This window comes from Chroicocephalus ridibundus, chromosome 12 (assembly GCF_963924245.1).
Source record: "Chroicocephalus ridibundus chromosome 12, bChrRid1.1, whole genome shotgun sequence".
Taxonomy (NCBI): domain Eukaryota; kingdom Metazoa; phylum Chordata; class Aves; order Charadriiformes; family Laridae; genus Chroicocephalus; species Chroicocephalus ridibundus.
In genome coordinates this window covers 13,692,281-13,714,728 of record NC_086295.1, presented here as the reverse complement: position 1 = coordinate 13,714,728, position 22,448 = coordinate 13,692,281, and the positions used below count along the sequence as shown (strand labels likewise).

The 22,448-nt window shown below is 44.6% G+C and overlaps 1 protein-coding gene across 4 annotated transcripts in view; it reads right to left on the bottom strand.

The window, feature by feature from the left end:
• The window catches only part of ARHGAP40 (Rho GTPase activating protein 40), a 29,831-nt gene extending 12,873 nt beyond the window's left edge, over positions 1-16,958 (bottom strand). For 3 of the 4 annotated variants that reach the window (XM_063350295.1, XM_063350296.1, XM_063350297.1), the window contains exons 1-3: positions 16,560-16,958; positions 7,178-7,380; positions 2,578-2,798 (exon numbers count right to left, since the gene is read on the bottom strand). In XM_063350295.1, the coding sequence (XP_063206365.1) occupies positions 2,578-2,798; positions 7,178-7,380; positions 16,560-16,657 (522 nt within the window). In that variant the 5' untranslated portion in view covers positions 16,658-16,958. Of the gene's footprint in view, positions 1-2,577; positions 2,799-7,177; positions 7,381-11,693; positions 11,885-16,559 lie in introns of those variants that run through there. The other variant, XM_063350298.1, reaches the window with a different exon arrangement.
• Positions 16,959-22,448: the final 5,490 nt, after the last annotated feature.

Below are 22,448 nucleotides of genomic sequence, written 5' to 3'. Positions count from 1 at the left end.
GAAGGCAGTTCTGTTAACAAAAACCTTACTTTTCCTAGCACTAATTAGACTACAGGAAAGCTTATTCTATTACCAAAAGCTAGCAACTTTCTAAGAACCTGCTTATGACATCCAGTTGTGGACAGAGACTGAAAGTTAAAAGGAACCTGTGTAAAGTCATTGCAAATGGAAAAAACAGTCTGCATGGAAAACATACTATATCTTTAGAGTATGCACAAAGCTGATGAGCTTGCCATGAAAGCAGAACCAATTCATTTAGCATCGGGCTTAATCACACATCATACACTGCGGCCAGAGCACCTTCAGATCCAGCTGCTGTGTAAACAGGCCAGACTGAACAGTAACATAAGGGAAGTAGGTAGAAAGGTTCTGACAGAAACGCCAACAGCTTTGATGCCCGAGAGTTGCTCTTGACAGGAGGTGAACTGCAAATCCATCTTGAAACACTGATGGAAATAAAAATCCAAACAACTGACACAGCACTGCCTGCACTTGTACAGCCCAAACTGCTTCCAATCAAGTCACAGCTGAACTGAATCAGCTTTAAGCTTGATTTGCTGAACACGTTTTTTTCCACAGATAGAGCCCATTCAAATGTTCTGCTCCCAGTGTACCAAGAGAGCAGTCAGTAGTGGGAAGCATCCAAAAGCTGATTGAGCAGTAAAGGCACAGATACTGGATCTGGGTTCCAATTCCAGGGACTGTAGCGGAAAAGCGAAAAAAACAACAACCACTTTACCTTTCTGCATATCTGTTTTCTTGCTTACAAAGTGGAGATTTCAAATATCGTTTTGTGCTAAATACATCCTTCAGAGCCTCAAAATTGTGCTTGGTACTGGGATGACACAGCAAACCAGTGTGGAAAATTAACCAAAAAGCCTGCTTCCCCCTGGGATTGCTCCAGGAATTACTCAAAGGTAAAGGACTACTTCTACTTAATGCCTACACACAATGTCATGTCCTAACATCTCCATAGTTTACCATTTTACATTGAAATCACCCTCAATTTGCCTAAGCTGAGCATCAGTCGCTTCCCAGGAAATAAAGAGGGCAAACACTGCCCCTTGCGTACACTGTAAGGGTCAAGCAAGAAATACAGAGGTTAAGCTCCTGGCCACTCAGCAAAGAAGGAACAGTCAAATTTTAAATACATTTTATTACCTTCATTAAAAAGAACAATGGTTTTTGTTTCACTGACCTTCACTAGAACTGTAGACCTGAAGCAACTGCAAAGCTTTAAAAATATATTAAGCCAAAGCAAACACGAATACTTCCAGCAGAGTTATTGGAAAAGAGTGCAGTAATCTTGCCCAAAGTAAGAAATAAGGAAAGTGTTCCACTTCCAATTAAGTTAAGGTGATTTAAACAGGCAGCTTTACCATCTTTGTACATGCTTTCATTCTGCCAAAGCGTCACTTTAAAATATCAGATTTGATCTCAGTTGCTTATCAAATGCAAATTATCAAATACAAATAATAGTGACCTAGTGAGTGGACAAATAAGATTAAGAGCTTAAAAATATCCATTCCTATGCAGCAGAAAGTAAAATTATTTTAAGGGATGTAACAGGTTTCTATTTAATCTGCAAGTTTTAAAACTTGATGAGCTTCAATTCAGGCACTTAAGAAGAACTTGCAGCATTATTGCTTTCAGAAACGTCATCATTTTGTCACCCATTTGTGCAGGAACGCAAACAATGCTCTACAAAAGCAAATCAACCACGACTGTCTCAGTGAAATTCACAGTATGGAAGCAACCTGCACCTCAGCACTGGGCAGCTCTAGAGAACACAACCACAGCAGTTTCCAGCGATGCTGCAGACTGGTAGTATCATTCCCTTAAGGCATTCAATGGATTATCTGGGTATAATTCATCTCGTTACAGGAGAAGATGTTTCAAAGATGCTTAGGGCTGAGGAAAATGCGTATTCAGTTCTGGTAGACAGCAAGGGTCCCAAGGCAGATCTCCGTTAAACTCAATGCCTTCTGACTAGACACTTGACCGAGTAGAAAAAGTCACAAGGAGCCCTGATCAGGGCACTTTCCAGCAGCCCCTATAAAAAAATACAGATACTCCACCTTGTGGCCACAGCGAAGAGAGAAGCAGCACAGTAGAAAGCAGCTGAAAAGCTGAAGGTCATGCATTCTCTAGCCAAAAAAAAAAAAAAAAAAAAAACCAGCGGCTATTCTTTCTCTAGAATTACTAGCTGTGCAAGATCAGCTGATCAGAAATTAATTTCTCAAGTTCTCTCTTTTTTTGGTTAACGATTTAACACAACACTGGAATAAAGAAAACACAAGAGGGCTCCAAACGACGCCAGTGCTCCAGGAGGCTGCAGCGCCGTAGGCACTATACAGAAGTCTTTCAGCAGTCTCTAGGAAATTTATGAATCTACAGGTTTTGAAGCGATTGCTCAACACTGCGACCTGGATACAGAATTTCTACAATCTCAGCTTCATTTCAGCTCAAAAGATGAAGTCGTCTATTTGGAAGTGAAAGTAGCCGTAGACCCAGAAAGCCAAGTAAGTTATCACAATGCAACAAAGCCTTTCAGGAGATGCCACTAATTCAACATACCTCAGAGTTGACCACTCCAAAAATGTCCCGGACATCACGCACAGGATGCTTGTTCTTCCTCCTCCGAGATCGGGAGTAGGTGTCCAAGCGCCGCTGCACAGCAGCAGCCTGGGTCTTGGTCAGGGTGGAGAGCAGCACGATGTTATCGTTTTCCGAGGCACGGTCCCCGAGGAGGTCGGACAGACCAGCGTCCTGGAGCCACTCAGCTTCAGCTTCTCCCTCTGGGAGGCAAGGGATGAGACAGGCAAGCGAGAAGAGAAAGGATAACAGCAATTAGAGTGCTTGAAACACTTCAGGGGCAGAAAACCAGACGCCTGAGCGTTCCCCTTTTGGGGCAGCAGTGGGACATCACTGGAAGGGAGCCGCATCTTTGTTAGGAAGCTATGGGTATTCTCAAAATCTTTGCCCTACTCCCAGCTACCCAGCTGGGTGGCAGGGGGAAACCAGAGGAGACAGAGAACTTCAGGCAGCTATAAGTGCCCACATACTCCTTTCTCCTCACCCTAGGTGAGGAAAGAGAGAAGAAAAAACTAGGGAGGTATGGATAATGCCAGGAACTCAGGCTCCCTCAGAAGCTGGGCAACAAGTGTGACTGCATGCTATTTAGCACAAAGATTGCAACCGAATGGAACCCAGTGGGGGATTTCACAGGACACACGAAGAAAGTCAGATGCACTTGCTTAAATCTGCCTTTACACAGGCTGCCTGTGCAAAGGGGAGCTCCGGCTGTGGCCAATAGCACACAGCAAGCTCGGAATGAATGGCGGTGCCTCCCTCCGCAGCACACCCGATCCTCTGACAGCTTTGAGAATGGACAAAAGGTCTGTGGGAAGCCACAACATACAACACTGCACGTTTGACTTTCGTAATCTTCCAAATTATTTGGCTATTTCTTTCAAATTTTATTTATCTATGTGCATGCCTATGTATCAACAACTTTTTCTTCTTTTTTTAATATCCGGACACTGGTCTGGTAGATTCAAATGCACCATCCCTATTCTTTACCTTTTTAAGTGTATTGCTACGCATACAGTCATTCAACAAAAGCAAAAAATGTTATTCTTACTCTGTGCATTTGCTTTATGTCTATGCCTATTCAAAACATCACTCAAATTAAAGACCATTCCAGCTCCAGAATGAAGTGTGACAAGCCTGGAGATAGTACCAGCAGCGTTACTCAAACAAGCTCAGTTCCACTTCATTCTTCAATATATATAAAGCTGCACTTCAAACACAGAAGACAATTTTTTCCTTATGGGGTGAGCCCTTTGTGCAAGTGAGAAAGTGCCCTGAGCAAGGCAGCTACTTCAAATCCAAGGATAAAAGAAGCAATTTAAGAGGTGGCTTCAACTTGAATACAGTGAACACCACAAAGACTTTACCTTTTCAATTCTACGTATTGCATTAATTCACTGTGGGCAGCTCCAGCAGAACTCTACCAAAGGTTATACTGGGAAAAAAGAAAAGTCACAACTGAACTGACTGAAACAGAACAGTTCGTTCCCACTCTTCCTTTCTGATGCAAACCAGTATCTTCTCAGTTATCACAGCTGCTCAAAGTTTTATTATTGCTGCATCAATAATAAAAAAGCCATGCAGCTCTTCTTGAAAGATTAAATAATTTTTCTAGGGAAGCTTCTGTGTTCGTGTAACTTGCAAAACCATATTGTGACTCCATTAAAACCCTTTTCAGAGCATGCTCTGTTTTCTTAGGTGCTGTAACGAAACAGAACTTTTTTCAGCATTCACACCACAATAAGAAGAGTTGGACCTAAAGCGAAGTGTTTCCTTGAACGAATCTTCTAGTCATCTAGCTAGCTTTCCTACGTGGTTTTAAGTTTTGGTCATTTCCCATGTCTGGTTGTAGAGAAGCAAAGAGGTAAGAGCATCCCCCGGTACCCCTGGCTTGGTCACAGCTGCTCAGGCACTCGGGGTCCCCTTCATGGCTCCTGGCTGTACAGCTCTTTGTCCTACATCCGTGGTTTCACAGCAGCACACCGCACAAGACTTCTGGTTTATTTTGTCTTTAGGAACCAAAGGAAGTTAAGCACACTGCTTGCAAATTTTGAAAATACCCAATTCCAGTCATAACAGGAAACTAATCTAACACACAATACTAAACAGCAGGCCCTAAATCGGACATCCGTGTGAGCCTATGGCCCCATCTGATGCCAAAGAACCAGATTTTAATTCCTCTATTTAATATTTTTGGCACACTTATGTTTGCCAGGAACGCAAAAGGAAACCAGCAAAATAGGTTATTTAAGGGGAGAAGGAGGAAATCTGAGAGAATCATGTCAGAACTGAGAAGGCCACAGAAGCTGAGCTGCAGGTATAAACTTAGAGAGCTGCTACAATTTGCCTCGTGAATTCCAGACAAGCAGCATTTCCGGGGCACAACTGGGAATAAATGTGCAAAACTAAAGAACACCAGTTCCAGAAGCTTACTTGAAACATAAGCTAGACAAAACCAGCATTCATAATAAAGCATTTAGTTTCAAAGAAACCCCTAAAGGACAGCTAAGCATCCTACAATTTCAGGCTAAACATTCAGTACATCTTTCTATGTAGTTTTCGAAGGTAGAGAAGAATCACTCTTTGCAGACACGTCTCAGCCATGCTCTAAGGACACTAGCAGATATTTTAGCGGGACTACTGCACAGAATGCATACATTATCAGCCTGCTCTGCAGTCAGACCTTGGAAAGAGCTGGATAAACAGCAGAGAGCAAAGAAAGGACAATGCTGCTTACATTTCCAGAAAAAGCTACTTTCTGCCCCCTTGAACCGTTAGTGAGGTCACAAGCATCATCAGCGCCTTTCCGCTGACCCAGTTCTCCTGCGAAGTCCCACGCTGGCCTCCCAGGACACCAGGTCCCAAGCAGCTTCCCATTGTGCCATCCCTTGCACAGCAGACCAGCGTTCTCCAACTGGGTCAGCATTTTTGCAATGCCTTATCTACACGTAGCCTCCACACTGTCCCCGTACTGCGATTACAATCAGCTATTTGGCAGGTTGAGCCACGCCATCCCCAGGCAGAGCTGTCAGCCCCTGCCCAAGCACAGCTTCTTAGGCTTTATGCAAAGAACGATGGTGCCTTTGGCTCCAAGGAGCCCTGAAGCTGCATTGCCACCTCGCGGTGCTCCAACCATAAATTGCAGAGACATGAAAGCCAAGAGGCACCAGTCAAGTCCAGCTTCCTGCATCCGCACCATCTGAAGTTTCCCCTTGCTCCTGATGCTTCCAGCACAACGCTTATTTGACTAAGCTCCTTCACAGAAGGCAGCAGGAGGCTGAGCATGCCGCACCTCCTTCCCCAGCCTGCTGGGAAGGCTTCACTACTCCGAGCATCATTTCAAGTCTGTCTGGTTTCAAAGGCCAATTAAGCAGTCAGCTCTTGCCTGCTAGATTAATAAACAGCATTAAAAGACACTTTTCCTTGTATCCCTGCCTACACACAGTAATCAAATTGCCTCTAGCATATCAGTGTTTCGGCTATCCCAGACAGCCTTTCATCTCATGGCATGGCATCTTTTCCAGAGTCTCCTTCCTGGTGCACTCATTTTCTGAGTCACTTTTGCATCTCTTACAATTCTAAAAACCAAACTTATGTCCTTTATGCAGGGGCACTAACAGCTTAATGACCTGGATGATCTTCCCACCCTGCTCTCCAGAGCCCCCTCTTTGCTATTCACTCTTCCCAAGCACGGCAGTAGATGGGGACTGTCACTCAAACATCTCCCCATCACATACACAGATCCTTCTCACTATCGGGCCAGCACAAGAGCTGTGGGCTGCACAGGCTGCAAACCCAACCACTCAAAAGGATGTACTTCCCAACTAAATCACATTCTTCAACAAGGACCCAGAAAATCTGTGATGCTGATCTGCGGGATCGCTGGGCGCTTATCACCGTTTGTCATCCCTCCAGCGCCCGAGGATATTGTACCTCCCATGTCAAAAAGCAATTGACCCAGGTCCCAGTTATTCCAGAATACTGGATAACAGCAGTGCTACAGAAAGTCCATTAAAAGCAGCCCATACACATGAAGCAGTCTTCAAAAGAAAGAGGAAAAAAAAATAAATAAAATGAGAAACCTTGTATGGATAGACTCAAGTCATTCTGGATGTTTCTTATGGTTTCTTGAATAGAAAATTAGAGGTGGGAATAGTCTGCCTTCCACAAACGCAGCTCATGAAAGCCACTATGATGAAGTCTCAGAACCACATACACAAACAAACCTTCCAAAACACCATCAGCTGTCACAGTGTGTTTACCATACAGCCACCTGCCTGGGGAGCAAGAGCACCCACACTTAGTGGGGAAGGTTTGAAAAAATCTGGAGCCTCAAACATACTCCTGCCTGACCTTTAGAGCCAGCTTTGTTTCAGAAGCTGAAGCCAGGCCAGGCTAGCACCCCCCTTCTGCAAGGCGTTAGCCACCACCCAATGAAAAAAAAAATCTCTCTATGTATTTATCTGATTTGTCCGGTAATATCCTAACCATATTCCAACATGCTTCTAAATCATTCAGGCACATAAGCAAGTTTTCTAAGGTGTTCATCATCTTCCCCTCACTCCCAACAGTTTTGGCAACCTACCCTCTTGTGTTTTGACATCTGCAAGGCTGCATTCCTCTTGCTCGGCTTCAGCGCTCTGTTTAATGTTTTCTACTTCCAGCCAAAAACTGTCCATTGACAAGTTGTCCAAAGATTCTACCCTGGAATTCGTGCCCTCTGACACTGGGGATGCCAAAGAACTCTTCGGAGGAAGCTGGCTCATTTTGCAAGGGCAATTTCTGGTACTGAGAGAGGAAGAGATAAGGAGAGAGATATTAAGCTACATGTATTCACATACGGCATTCACAATAGAGTGGTCTTCACTGATTAATGACTGCAACAAAAGCCAAACAGAGGTAAGTGCTAGACTTCCTTTGGTTAGTGTTTAGCAATAACAGGCAAGGTTGGGATCAAATCCCCTGGCACAGGGGAAAGCCTGCTGTCCAAACATGCAAGAGAGCACAGTACCAACACGGGTTTCCCGATGCTGTCCTTCCAGTGACCTCCAAGATACCACCTACCATTCCCGCACTTGCTTCCGAGTCTCCCTTGCAAATTTGCACAGATATCCTCTACATTTACAAACAACCAAGATGTTTCAAGCCTGGTGCACGTGTGCTCTGACTATCTGACATGTACTGCAAGCCCAACAGCTCCCAGCTACAGCAGACTGAATCCCGTAGCCTTGTCCTCCGTATGCAAAAACCGGCACAGCTCCGTCTCCTGCACTTCAGCTCATGCAATAAACAACTCAGATGTTTGAGACCCTCTTTTCCTGCCCAGACCAGGTTTTTCAGCTGTAAAACAGCACAAGTGTCCTGGGAAACCCAAACTACGGAATTTTCTTACCAGCCTGCTGATTAATTCATGGGCAGTCAAAGGCCCAGACTGGCCTCGTTCAGCTTTCAACGTCTCTGCAGAAAGCCGTGAGGTTCTCATCCGTTCAGAAAATAATGCCTCTCCTAAAATGAATTTTAATTTTCTTCAAAGGGTTACAAGCCATTTAAACCTTGCTGTACATCTTTTTAAAGACTTAAAAAAATTGGGATAAGTGGAATCTACTTATGAACACACCTCAATGGTTCAATTTATGAATACAAAATTAAAGAGATTGCACACTACGCTGACTCTGGATGGTTTGCAAAACACCTGTGAGCAGCCACCACCACCAAACCCAGATCAAAATCACCTTCTAGTTTCACCACAAGAAAAGCTGATTGAGTCTTACGCCTTGAAAACCATGACAACAAAACATCCACAAAATGCAATTTAGCCTCCTAACCCTAGAAGGATTTAAAGAGTTATAGATGGCAAAATATCTGGAAAGTTTTAGTTTCTTCCATTCCAGAAAGCCATTATTAGCACTTCTGGCACTAACTTGCTTCTGTTATAAGAAGCGTTTCAAGTCACGAAGGGCTAAATTTGAAGATCTAACAACTAAGAGGCATATGTTGTAGGATATTCTTCACTTCTATTTACACATGTGCAGGCATATTATGCTCATGCCTTTTTCTAACACACACATAGGCAACCCTTCTCTTCTAAAGGTCAAAACTAAAGCAATAACCATCATTCCAGGAACATCTGGAGCCAGAAACAGCACTGAGAACAAGAATAAGAAGGTTTTTGTTTGTTTTACAGGAACACAAAGATTGAAAAGAGCTATTAGGCCACCCAGTCTGCCTCTGACAAGGGCAGAGGTGATCTGCTTGTTTAGTGCCCATGCCCACCTTACCCCCAACCTCCTTTCCTACTCCTGTATATCCAAGTAACAGGCCTCCAGTTGAGGTACCACCTCACAGCCTGGTACAGCATTTGAATAGTCAATCCAAGATTTATTTATTTTTTTAATTTTTTTTAACCTTCATAGTTCATGTCCATCTCAGTTCTATTACAGATTACAGCTACCATCTCAAACAATTATTTCCCCTTTCAACCTTTTACTTATATCTTTACCCATTAGGGGTTAAAAATTTAGATCACATCTCTCACATTAACTCTTCATCTTTAGTACTCTTCTCCATTTTCTCACATTTGCTGACAGCCTTCTCTTAAAAGTATTAGATTTAAATAAAGCCACCTTGCTAGCATCAAAAAGACTGTTTAATACCTCGCCATGATATCTCACTAGAATTCTATTACATGCCAGTCAACAGAAATCATCACTTGCAACATGAAACTAGAAGGAGGATTTTAAGTTATTTTGAGGGACTTGGTTTTGGTCATCTCAGTGCTAGAAGTTGAACTTGTACTAAACAGCAGTCTCCCAATGCACAACCCTACACAGGCTAAAGAACCATCTTACAGGCTCTCCTAATTGCTCTACTAAAGGCATTCAGCAGGCACACAACTATTATTCTTGCCCTAAGTTACTGCTCAATAGTACTGTGGGATCTAGGTTATATATCTCAAAGCAGCTCTGAAATGTACCTTTGCTTCATGTTCAGCCTAGCGTAAGGCAGGCTCATCCAGCATCCCAGAAATCTCTGTGGATTCACACCAAAGCACCACTTATAACCAGGGTTGCGGATCCAGCAGAACCTACCCGAGACCCAAGCAGCAGCTTGCACCCAGCACATGCGCTCTGCGGCAAGCCTGTGTCACACATAGCTATGACAATCCCTTCCCCACACCTGCCACAGGCCTGCCTGGAAAAAAACCACAACATTTTAAGCCAACATAAATACAGTCTTCAGATCTTTCAAAAGGGTGACTCTTGACTTCGATGTTCTGCGCGACTTACCCAGATACCAGATTCTGAATCCAAGTTTTAGTCCAGGAGAGACTACAACCAAGTGGAGTGATACTTATCTAAAGCATTAGGGCAGATTCCCCGTGTACATCTAAGAAGGGTCACAACATCCTTAGAGCCCAGATTTCAGGCTACAGACTTACCAGCAGCTCTTTTTGATCTACCAGCACCTTCAGTCCACATCAAGACAACATAGTACTGGTGCAAGAATACAGTTTTGCCAGGCAACAGAGAACTGCTGTATCCCTGTCCCACTCCAACTTGTGCTTCTGCACCACCCACAGTTATTTTGCTTCCTTCCAGAGCTGGAAATGCTGATGGTCTAGCAGTGCTTGCACCAAAAAAGCTCCACCGCCACTCACACTATATGCCTACTCTAGGAGAGCCATATTTGACCTAATTGTGCATCAAACAGCCCAAAAGCCATCCTAACTTCTTGTCTCAAGAACCTCACAGGCTAAGGCACAAAATCCTATTTGAGCAAGGTGCAGGATGCTAACGTCACATAGCAGCTCTGCACAGCAGTAGCAGGACCCAAAGCCCAGCTCTACAAATCCCAAGCTACTGCTGTTGTTCCTGTGTTACAGGAAAACACCAAAGTCAGGCCTTTAAATTTAGAAAGTGTTTTATTTTCTGGTCTAAATACTTTTTTTTCTTGAACACACTGCACAGTGGTTTACAAATCCAACGACCTGGGTGGAAGGTTAATTTTAGAGTCAGTGCACCTAGGAGACTGTTCTTCCTCATTGCATTCCCAAGTCAACGGAGGGCAATCTGTGACGTTTAAACATAGCAACAGTTTAGATTGAAAGTGTAGATTGTTGGCTTAAAATGTTAATCACTCAGTTGCAACTGGGCAAAGAGTAGACGGAATAATCAAGTTCACTCAGTTGCACTGCCAACGTAACAAAAAGCTTAAGATTAAAAAGTTTTAAAAATTAACTCAACAAAAAGCAAACTTGCAGAAAGATCTCAGTAAGGACAACCATAAAAAATGACCCTGTGGAAAGACTGACCATCCTAATGCAACCTCCTCCTCTTGTTTAAGAGCACGGACAGTTTTAACGGGGCTTGAGATTCATTCAGCTGACTCCCCTAACGCCTTCAGTCTAACCCTGACTTAACAACATTAATAGCAGATTTATGAGAAATTAGACCAGCGCGCACCTCATATGATTCATTTTCTTATTATTTCTTCTATAAATCCTCTTCACATAGAGCACTGGTAGCCCTGAGCAAGATCTGCATGCCTGCATAGCACTGACTGAATGCTGGTGGCTCACCGGTCCTGGGCTAGAATATGAAGTCTCAGAGTAGTTTCTGATCTGTTGCTAGATACTGTCAACACACGGCAAAGATATTGCAAACACTCGTGCAACTCCTGGCCCTTCTGAATATCAAAATAAAATAAACACTGTTGCTATGCATTTTTTCATTCCAGGCTTGAATCATTCCCGTCAGAGAGCTTCTCAAAGGATCTGTAGCTGCCTAGACTACTTCACTGCTTGCTCAACATCCTTCCCTCATTGAAATACCTCTCCAGCAGATGAACAAATAAAGAAGTTTCTTCTTAAGCATTTTAAACAGAACAGGAGGGGACAAGTGTAAGCCAAGAAAATCAAATTCCTTTAATACTGTTTCCAGAAAAACTAAGAAGAGAAAACGGCAACAAGAACAGAAGAATTAAGCTATTCAAGGCATTCCTTACACACAAGCACCTAGTTTTTAAAGACATTTCCAAATATCTGGAACAAGCACAAAGGCACACATGAAACAAAGAAACAGATGTAAGAAGTCGGAGTTAACCTCAAGAGCAAGTTCGGAGCCGCACACCAACTTACAGCATCATAGCAATTCAGAGTGCTAGCATGAAACACGAGCTCTTCTGAAAGGGAAAAAGAGGAAGAAATTATTCTATCAACTGGTTGCAGTATTTTGACAGATAAAGACACTAAGTCAGAGAACAAAAATACATTAGCGTCACAACATACGCACATCTTACCGGCTTTCAGTTTACTTCAAGGTCAAAAACAATCAATGGGTACAAAAGCACAAGATTGAAAGAAACAAATGAAAACGGCCATGCAGGAAAAAGCCACTCTTCACTTTGATTCCAAGTTCCTACCCTGAGCCAGCAGCTTAAAACTCAAATGAAGAGCTGTGTAGGTAATTCTGAAGAAAAAGAATCACCTCAAGATTAGCCTAGCACGGGTTTTCTTGTTTAAAATCGTGTAGTAGGGTAAAGGCATCCAGAAACAGATACAAGTATTCAAAAACCTGGAGAAAATCCTAAAGCAGCAAGTCACATATCTATATCTACACAAAATATAGATATATTTTGCTTACTGAAACTATTGGAAGTTTAAGCCTCAGTCTTTCAAAGGTATCGACGTTAATATAAGCACAATTTCTTGCATGAAGGAAGTCAATCTACTTACCAGAATTTTAGCTTAAATACTCATAATCAGTTATTTTATTCAGACACAGAGAATTACACAAAACTCCATTCCCAACACACACAGCAAATTTATCCAGGAGATGCCTTGTGGACGCAAGCTCCACAAGTTTTCTATCAGAAGTCCAAATCAAAAGCAAGCTTTACTCCAAATCTTTAAAGCCTGTCTTCATTACTCCTACAATTCTCCAAATTTTGTACACAAAGTACAAACATTGCAGACTACCAATTCCCTCCTCCTCCCTAGTTTAGGCCCCTAGTAAGGGTCTAAACAGGCAGCAAAAAGCAATCTTAGGAGAAAACTAAAAGCACATGGCTGTTTTAAATTCCTTGGACCAGACCATAAAAGCAAAGACAGACTAATTATCAAATTACTGTGGCAGCGATGAACAGTAATTTACCCAATACACTCTTGCCACACTTTACTTTCCCTGGCTTAACTAAACGAAAGCACCTAAAGAGGCAGAATTAAAACGATCTTAGAGGCAGGCTGCCACTGCTGACACGCACCTTTACATATCTCTAACCGTAGGGGATTTGCTCCCATACCTAGTAGGTTCATTCAGAGCATCCCCTACAAGAAGTCACAGTGCCTCTAGCCCAGGCTATTTTATATAGCTCTGCTGCCAATCACCACTTATGTCCACATTAAGGGATTTTACCAAGGACTTCGCACCCATGGGACAGCACACTTGAAGCTCTGCCTCTCTAGCACCAGCACGAATAGCTCAGATGTCACTACTACAATTTGCTAATAAGATTACAGCTTGTTTTCAGTAACACAGCGATCAGTTCATCAAGATCTTCCATTATGCAAGCAGCTCGGGGAGCCACGTCATTTAAGGTTGTTTTGAAGAAGCCTGTTCTGCAAGTGATAAAGAGGACGTGCCAGAGAGCTCTGCGTGCGTGGAGTGTTTCATACCAGACCCAGCTTTCCCTCCCCCCAACAACAAGAAGGCACTCCCCAGCTCCTGTCCTGGAATGCCCAGCGACACCAGAAAGACAACACAGTGATCCTTTGCCCAGTGCTATGTGGATGAGAGACTTGAATCCTGACACTTGGGTGTAACACGCTGCCTTAGCTTAGCGCCTCCGTCGCTTTCCATGATGGACCTGAACTCCAGAGGTTACCTCCACCACAGCACTGGGAGCTTTAAATAAAGCACAGGTTATAATTTACAATAAATGTTTCGATCAAAGTATTTAAGGGCAAAGAAACTCCATCTCAGTATCTGTGTCTCAGGCCTTCATTGGGAGCAGGCCTGTCTCCACTCTGTCTAGTAAGGGTCTAAACAAGCAAGCTAAGGAATAGTGAAATTTGCCTGTAATTACAGACCTGCCTGGAGGTGTCTGAGACCGAAACTCAGAGCAGAACAAACACCAGATTGATAAATGCATGCAGATACAGCCAAATTAAAAATATTCAAAGCCATGTTTAGTTTAGTCTATTAGCTGGGTGTCTGTCCCATCACGCTAGAGTTTGTTTTGGCCTCAGAAGACATAACCCATGCTCTCTGTATGTGGGTTTTTTTGTTTCACTGTAAGGTCACTGCAGACGAGCCCGTTGTTCACTTTCCCTGCGCTAGCACGGTAAGCCAAACAGGAAGGGCCTTTCATTGACACGGAAATCCGGCCGCGAGAAAGGGATACCTGGCCAAAACAAAGCTTTAGGAGTACTGTGATCTTTAATGGAACTGTGAATTGATAAGCCTGATCTACCAGATGATTATAGGAGAATCATTTATTAAAAGGTGGCATTTTCATCCATATGTCCAACTTCACACACTCGACTGAAACCACTTCATCTAAACACACAAGCAGCTTTGTCTGTCCAGCAGCCACAAAGGTCCATTCTGCCACTCAGGTTCCACCTATCAGCATGACACCAGGATGGCAAGCCCCACCAACCAGTGAGGACGGGGTGGCAAGCCCCACAGACCAGTGGCGCCGGCTACAGACAGGAGCTCCCACATCCTTGTCCTCACCCATCGCCCCATTCCCAGTACAGACGCTGCCCCAGGCTCCCTCCGGCTGCCACAAGGCTGAGCCTCTGCACGGGATTCCCATGAAGTGGATGGCACAGACTCACCACCCTTCGGTGACTTGGCTGTCACATCCCTATGGCACACATGCCAGGGATCTTACTGAGGCCAGAATGAGTCAATACCTCCCAGTTACTGAACACATCCTCAACACATGCTACCGTTACGTCAGACAGGACATCCTTACTTTATTTCCATCACTGCCGTGACTTTAGGCAAGATGCTCAACCTCCACATACCTCAGCCGCCCAGCTTAGGGACAAAGGGGATGAAGAACCACATGGCTTTCAGAGGAAAGACTGCTAGCGTGTTTGAATCCTGTATAAAAAGGCTGTGAACTTATTTTTTGTGTGATCATTCATTAACACAAAGGATTTTTACCAAAGCAGATTCAAACATACTAAATATTTGTCCTACAACTTCTTTAGCATTAAACTTAGAGTAAATCAGGATGATAGAACTCATTTCTTCTTGTAGCCCATTCTACCAGCTGTACCTACATCACAGCAGAGAATGAGTAATTGTAAGTTGTAGCTCACATGTATGGGAACAGGCAAGAGACTTTGAAAAGGTCACCAGAGTAACCTGCTGGCCAGCACAAAGTAAGGAGGGGGCGAGAGATGTGCTGGAATCCTGCTATGCTTCACGCATGAGGGGTTTAGGGATGTGGGAAGACAGGAAGGACAGTCACGAGCTCCGTGCTTGGATTGCCCAGGTAAGAGTTATTAGACATAAGACAAAGTGCTTTGCTACTACATTGCCATGAAAAACCTCCCCCCCCAGTTGAGATTTATAACTAATTCTCTAAGAGCCGGAATGCTGTCTGTAAGCCCAGGGCCATTGTCCCCAGCCACCCCACGTACAACGCCGAGGGGAGGAGGAGGAGGCAGGGAGAGCTGGCTCAGCAATGGCTTTGTCTCAGCAGTGCTTTGGAGGCACGACATCCCCATCACCAGGTAAGCTGGTAGGTGTCTTAATGGGAACCAACAAGCATACCACAGTCTCTGCTGCAAAAATAAACAGTCATTAATGTCAATTAATTAGAAAACCAGGATGGTTGGCGTATCATCACCTTATTGTATAGGCGTGTTTTAGGTCAATCCTAGCAGAGCGGGACATACGGGACGCGTTTCACCTGCTAGTGAGTGCCAAATGAACCGACGTGAATTGCCACTTGCTAGGAGTTAAGTGTTTTGGTCAAAGTTAGTGAGCAAATTTGGGGTTCCTGCTGTAGCACCTCTTCAGACCTGACCACCGAGGTGTTCTGGCATCAGTTCAAACACTCAACTAACTTGTTCAGCAAAAACTGTAAGTTGTTACTGAATATTTTGATTTTTATCAAAGAAACTCTGCAATACTCAAGGTGCCAGTCTAGTGCTCTTACGCATGGGTAATTTTAAAGTAATTTACCATATTATTCCTGTGTCATTCCCCCTAATACTATTATTAATATATTTTTTAATATCTCAAATTTTGCCTGCAATCTTTTAAAGATTTCCCTTCTTGCTTCTACACACAAGGTCAAAGCAGACTAGGAAAAATGAGAAGTCAGACAGAAACATGAAAACTTGAGCTTTGGTTAGAAATAAAATCACCATGAATTCACACAAAACCAACAGGTTTCAATTACTGCAGCAGGGAGACATTCTGAAACTTTGTGCAAACTTCTAAGATGAAGTCTTCAGTCATTTAAGCACCCAAACAGTACAGTGTTTGTCAAGCAAAGTAGTTCAGTGTTCAGTTGTATCCTTTAGGACGCGTGCTTTGCGCAATATTTGTAAGTATGCAGTTCTTACCTTCATGCAGTTCTACAAATCACTGAACAGCCCTCAAACGCCGCAGGCTGCCACGACAGTGTTACCACTGAATCACAAGGAAACACGCAGTCTGCATTTCAGCCCCCCCAGCCACACACGCACCCCCAGGTCCCACCTCCATAGCTTGCTGCACTCAGTTATTGAGTTAACACCCAAAAAAAGGTGTGTTTTAATAGGTTTCATTTTATGATCAAGGCAGTCAGAGCACAGCTTTAAAGAGCATACTACAGCCTGCTCACCTCTAGAAATTTACCTTGTTTCCACCTATCCTGCCCCAGGTATTGCCCTACCTCTACACCCTGCCTTCGGGAGGAAGGAGAGCAGCCATCACCCCGTACTGCACAACCACGCTCCGTACCTGCCGAGGCTGGCCAGCCGGCCAGGCACCAATGCCACTCGGGGCCTGGGGATCCCAATTCTGGTGGCCCCAGAGCCACACATGCCGTGCTTATCCATGTCCAGATGGGAAGGAGAGCAGCAGTCAGTCCATCCGTACCACTCTGCTGCCGAGCATGATAACGAAGAGCCGTTCTTCGTCACCCATGAGGTGCCGGCTGAGTGGCCGCGAGCATCCTCTCCTCCCTCCCCGCATCCACCCGCCCGGGCGGAGCAAGCAGAAGTCACAGCAAATCCACCTGCGCCTTCAAGGCAGCAGTGCCCGAGGCTGAGCCGCCCACGCCTGGGACGCAGGCTGAAGGACACAGCCCCCAGCCAGCATCCAGCCCTCAGAGCAACCAGAAAACAGCAAGGAGTTATTTCCAAGCCCAGGCTGAAGCTAAGCCTTGCTAAATATTAACTCGAGCCTCAGCCGCGTGAAAAGGTAACTCCCACAGGCAGCACTGGGAGGGAGGAGTCAAACAGCATATTTGCTCCTCAAAATTGTACTTCTCTGAAGCAAGAAAAGCATGAAGTATCTGCCTAGGGATTCAGGGAGGGCAGCAAACAATCCGAGCACTTATTAAAAAAGCAAATTCAGCATTTACTGACATAGTTGAGCAGTGAGTAAATCCCAGCTGGATGGAAGATGCTGGTATTGAAAGAGCAGCGTAAACCCGTAACACCCACAGAGAATATTTTGCAAGATCCAGATCCTTCTTTAAAATCTCATCAACAAGTGACACGCGAGCGAGTGAAGGGTTAAAGCAATCAAATTTCCGTCTCCTCGCCATCCTAACAGGTTTTGTTCTTTCCTTGTTATTCTCTCCACCAAACCTCCTTTCACAGTGTTTCTGTAACTTCCCTTTCCTCTAACATTTACCATTTATAATCCTGAAGTTAAAGGGACAAACAAGTCATTTATGTAAAGTTTCCTTAACGAAGACACGCAAAGCTTCTCCAGCACAAGTAATAACCCCGCTCCTTGTTTCCAATACTCCCAGTAAGACGATCTATGGCTCAGCCTGCTTTGCCTGCAACAGCTTAAAGGGCAGCAGCAGCAGCTATTTTAGAGACAATCCCTCATAAAAGCAAGCAGAGGCCCTCTCAGTTTTGTTCCTTACCCATGAATACATCTATTTATCCAGCCGCTTTCACCCCACCTTGCAAACACACAGCTGATTTGTCGCAGGAGGAACAGTGCCCAAATTCCACCGTGCTCCCCTGCGCAGAGCAGGATCAGCCCACACTCTGGCCCAAGCCTACCCGCCGGCAGAGCCCTGGCTGCGTCCAAGAAGGATCTCTGATTAACACCCTCTGCACTACGTTAAATGACATCAGTTTTCCATGGTTTAGGCACAACCCCAGCCCGCAGCCTTGGGCTCTACCCCAGCACAGCTTCAGTCCCCAGGGAGGCAGAGAGAAGGTAATCTGGTCTGGGACTCGCAACTCCCCACACTAAATATGCAAAAATATTCATGGGATTTTTCCCCTCCATCCCTCTTTCTACTTACCTGAAATTCCTGCAAGATTTTATTCCTCCCCCCAAAGTTTAGACCGCTGTGCTGAAGATGGGTCTTTCTCCAGGTAACTGAAGGTGCCCGTGGGAAAGCTCTTGTGTACCGCTGGAGTTAGAGCGGGCTTCCCCGGCTCGCTCCTGTTCCTGATAGGCCAGCAGGCCTTGCATATACATTGTGTGTTATACTTCTTGTTTAGCTTATTCACTGCAAGTGATCCTAATAAGAATCATAAGGGATCAAATTCAAAACTCGGTTATCCACATAGCTTCTCCTCCACCAGCTCCAAACCAAGATAAACCCCAACATGTACCAGTCTGGGAGAATCTCAGCTTGTGAAATTCAGTTATAACAAAAGCCCATCCACGAGCCACAGCTTTTACAACAGCACTGAATCATACATAGGCAGCATATTACTAAAAAACGCATGCAATAATAAAGACCTTAGCAATGCACAAGAAGTAAAACAAAGCATTTCTGATGCTTCTATTCTGGCACACAGGCAGCGGTTGCTTCATAGGACAGAAACATACACCATCTTATGTGGACACACAAACTGCCCAGGGTTTGAGACACAGGAGGGGAGAGCAAGGAGGGGACAACAACAAAAACATGTACGTGAGGAGATGTGGCTGCTGTAAGCTTCACTGTTTGTACAAACTCAGGAAAGCGTTATTTCTCGCCAGGGAGCACCCAGCCTTTCCAAAAGGCTTCCCACCAAGCGCACCATGCCCTGAAACAAGTGGTTGGGGTTCAGGCCGTTCCTTCTCCTGTATGCAAAAGCACATGTAAGCTGCCAGTACTGCAAGTAGGTGGGGACAACAGCCCACAACTATATTTCTTTTATCTCTCAGCTATGTTCCTTCTCATTACATTGCTTTTAATAACTTCAGCCATCAGGTTGTCCTTTTTGACCAGCAGATACTCAGACAGGCAGGCTGCCAGTCCCTTGTACAAGCGAGCTTCATCATGGCAGGTTTCTAACGCAGCAGTAATAAGTCAGCCAGCCTTGTTGCACAACTGAGGCGAATTTAAAGCATCCAGAGTGAAAACAGAATTCCTTAATAATACGCTCATCTTTGATTACTCATATAAAGCAGTACACAAGCATTACTGAAAGTTTCAGATCTCTGTGGATAATAACAGTGGCACTACCATCTACAGCCTTTCACATACTCACTCCTGTCTGGACTTTGATTATTCATGGCATTTGAAAGGAATAATCAGCAGGTTTATTTCCTAGCTTGTGAGAAAAGAGGTGGAAGAATAGAACATGAGGCCAGCTGAGTCTGCACTTTCAGACAAAGCAAATCAAAATAAATATTACAACTCCAGTTTGAGCTCTCCAGCATGTTTCATGCTCCAGGACAGTCTTTCTAGCGTCACCAGAGATGAGCCAAGCTCACTAGGAAGAGATCATCTGGATCACAGGAGCTGAATCTTACTCCAACATGGAGACAAAGAGACATACCAATGCTCTCAGCAGTCAATTAGTTCAAATGAATCACTGGTACAGACCCAGCACAGTTACTGTCACAGCTTTCGTGCACAAGTTATTTCTGAAGGTATCTACACATCCTGCCAAACTGACACAACTTGGCTCGCTCAGTAAACCTGATTTTTTCAGGACCAAAAAGGAGAGGGGAAAACATCCAACGTGCTCTTGGATAATTGGGAATTCCAGCTGGGCAAAGCGTGTGCAGGCCAGAGACCTAAAGACGACAGGAATCCTCTGCCAGACCGCAGGGACCCCACCAGCCTGGGAGACTGATCTCTGAGCGCTGCCTGACAGAGCTCAACGGCAGTGCCTTCAGGTCAGCTTGAACCCAATGGTCATGAGCTGCATCGCAAGATCTTATGGCAGCATTATATTTTTCAAGCATCCCCAAAGTAATTTGTTACCATGAAAATCAAATGCAAGTGAAAGACACTGCAATGTGAAGCAAAGTGGAAAAACCGGACCATACCTGAAATCTGTAACACAATCTTTTTTTTCCCCAGCAGGTTTATTTTTACAGAGTATGTAATATTAGGAAAGCCTGAAAATAATTTAACCCCCCTCCACCCCATCACATATTAAGAAAATCCTCAAGCCGTGTTAGCTATCCATCACGTGGCCCCATTAAGATTAAGAGATTATTACAGTTTCTGGAGTCACCAAGGCGGTGAGATTATCCAAGCCTGAGCTTGTTCCCAGCCTGCCAAGGAGGCAGCACCCAGGCTGTGGCTCGGGGCGAAGCACTGAGTTGCAATCACGTCTGGGTAACCAGCTACCAGCAGCCAGCCTTGCAACACCCGCTGGCTCTGCACTGGGCTGGGAGATCAAACAAGCATCTCTCAGCTCAAGAGCTGACAAGAAACAGCAACGCTCGGACCCTACAAAGTGCTTCTGCTCGTGACTCTATTTCCTGAGACGAGACCTAATTTGTCATTCTACTGTGAGAGATACCAGCATGCCCATGGGAGCATCATCCCAGTGCAAGTGGAGAGGTACAGCATCACCTTCCTCAACCACCCAGCATCACCCCCTCAACCCTCCCTGCTCTACCCACACTTAGGGTGGCTCAGACTCGATGATGAACAATCAGACCCTCCTTACTGTAAAACTCCACCTGCCTGCAGCCACAAACTGTATGTCAGAGCACATAATCTGCTTTACTGCACCCAAGACTTGTGATAAACAGAGGATTAGGACTTCAAGAGTGGACAAACAGCAAGAACAGATGCTTCCTAAGCTGAGATCGTTTGCATGCAGATGGCTATTAATCTCACACTTAAAAAAAAAACATTGGGCAAAGTAGGAAGCCCTGGTATCTGGTGGGATGCGATGCTGTAGTAGAGGAAGACCAGCTGGCTGGCAATTGAAGCCAGAGCCACTTCATCATGATGCCATCAGCAGCAGCAGCTCTGAGCAGAGATCTCCACCAGACACGGGCCAGTGGTTGGGTACATGACTGCCTCCAGCTGCCCACCCTGGTTTATAACGTCATGGCTTTGAGGAGTGAAGGAGAACAAAAAAAAAAAAATCACACGCTCTTTAAACACAGATGTATATTTAGATAAGCAAACTGCAAAGTTGCTTAAACCTAATTACTACTGTAAAGGTAATTTAAACCACCAAAACATTTCCACTGCTCAAGGAAGAGCTGTAACAATGGGAGGAAGCGCTAAGACATAGCAGCTATTCTTAATGCACAAAAACACTTATTCTGATGAATAACCAAGACTTACTGATTTAAATCGAATATGTTTCTGCCTCCTGGGCATTTTCAGACTGTATAAAATTAGAAGTCTTAGCTGGTTACTGAGGATGACCTTGTTTGCCTCCCTATTCAAACACGTGCCTGACATCTACCGGGTGCTGTGCTTTGCAAAAACCGTGTCTTTCCTACTGGACACTAAAGGCAGAAAGAAGTGACAGGCACCAGATTAATAACCACCAAGCTGCTTGTTCACTTCCTTCAAACACAGGGACCTATTATCACTGCAACCAGCTGACAACGCTACGCATCATTTCTAAGGTGTGATCAAAGAGGGGCAGATGGGACAGAGGATCAGCAATCAGCTCCCTCTCTCTCTGCAGTGAGTAACCACCACTTCCCACCAGCCCAGCCGTGTCTGTCGGGCTCACACAGGACCAGAGTCCACACTGCAGAGCTCGCCCTCAGCACCACCTTCATGGATCACTTTCCACCTCCTTAATTTTCATAAAAAATGAATATGCAAGAGCTCAAATTCCCAAGCTCACGTCCCAGCCCGTTTCACAAACCTCATCTTGATTTTTGCCAGTTGAATTTTCTGTTCCCTTCTGGGAAAGGGATGAGGCAACAGAGCTACAAAGAGAGCGTCAGAAATGAACTATCTTAATCTGCTCCCCCAGTTCTCAGCCCAAAGACGTGATAGATTAGGTTGTCATCTTGTTTATTTCCTGCACCATAATCACAAGCAGCGGGATGGGCTCCGTGGGCTGAACTCACCATGAGTCAGTGCGTTTTTGGGCATCCCATAGGAGTAACTGCCCAAAGAATGCCAAACATCCACTCTTGAAAGAGCAGAAGTCATGCATGTGGCACAGCCCCACGATCACATTAGAAGCAAATGGTTCAGAGCTACCAAGGTTATGAGACAGCTAAACAATAGCTACTGATAGCTTGGCTCAGATAAGCTAGAGTTTTAGCAAGGATGGTAAGAGAAGAGGAGGAAAAAAGTAGGAGTGACCTGATCATAGCTACACAACTAAGCTAATTATTAAGATTAAAAATGAAACACCTGAAGACCAGAGCGTGGACTAAGTACAAATGTAGTTTTCAAAAGCTGTGTTTTGTTTAGGGGTTTTTTGATATATTTTAGTATCT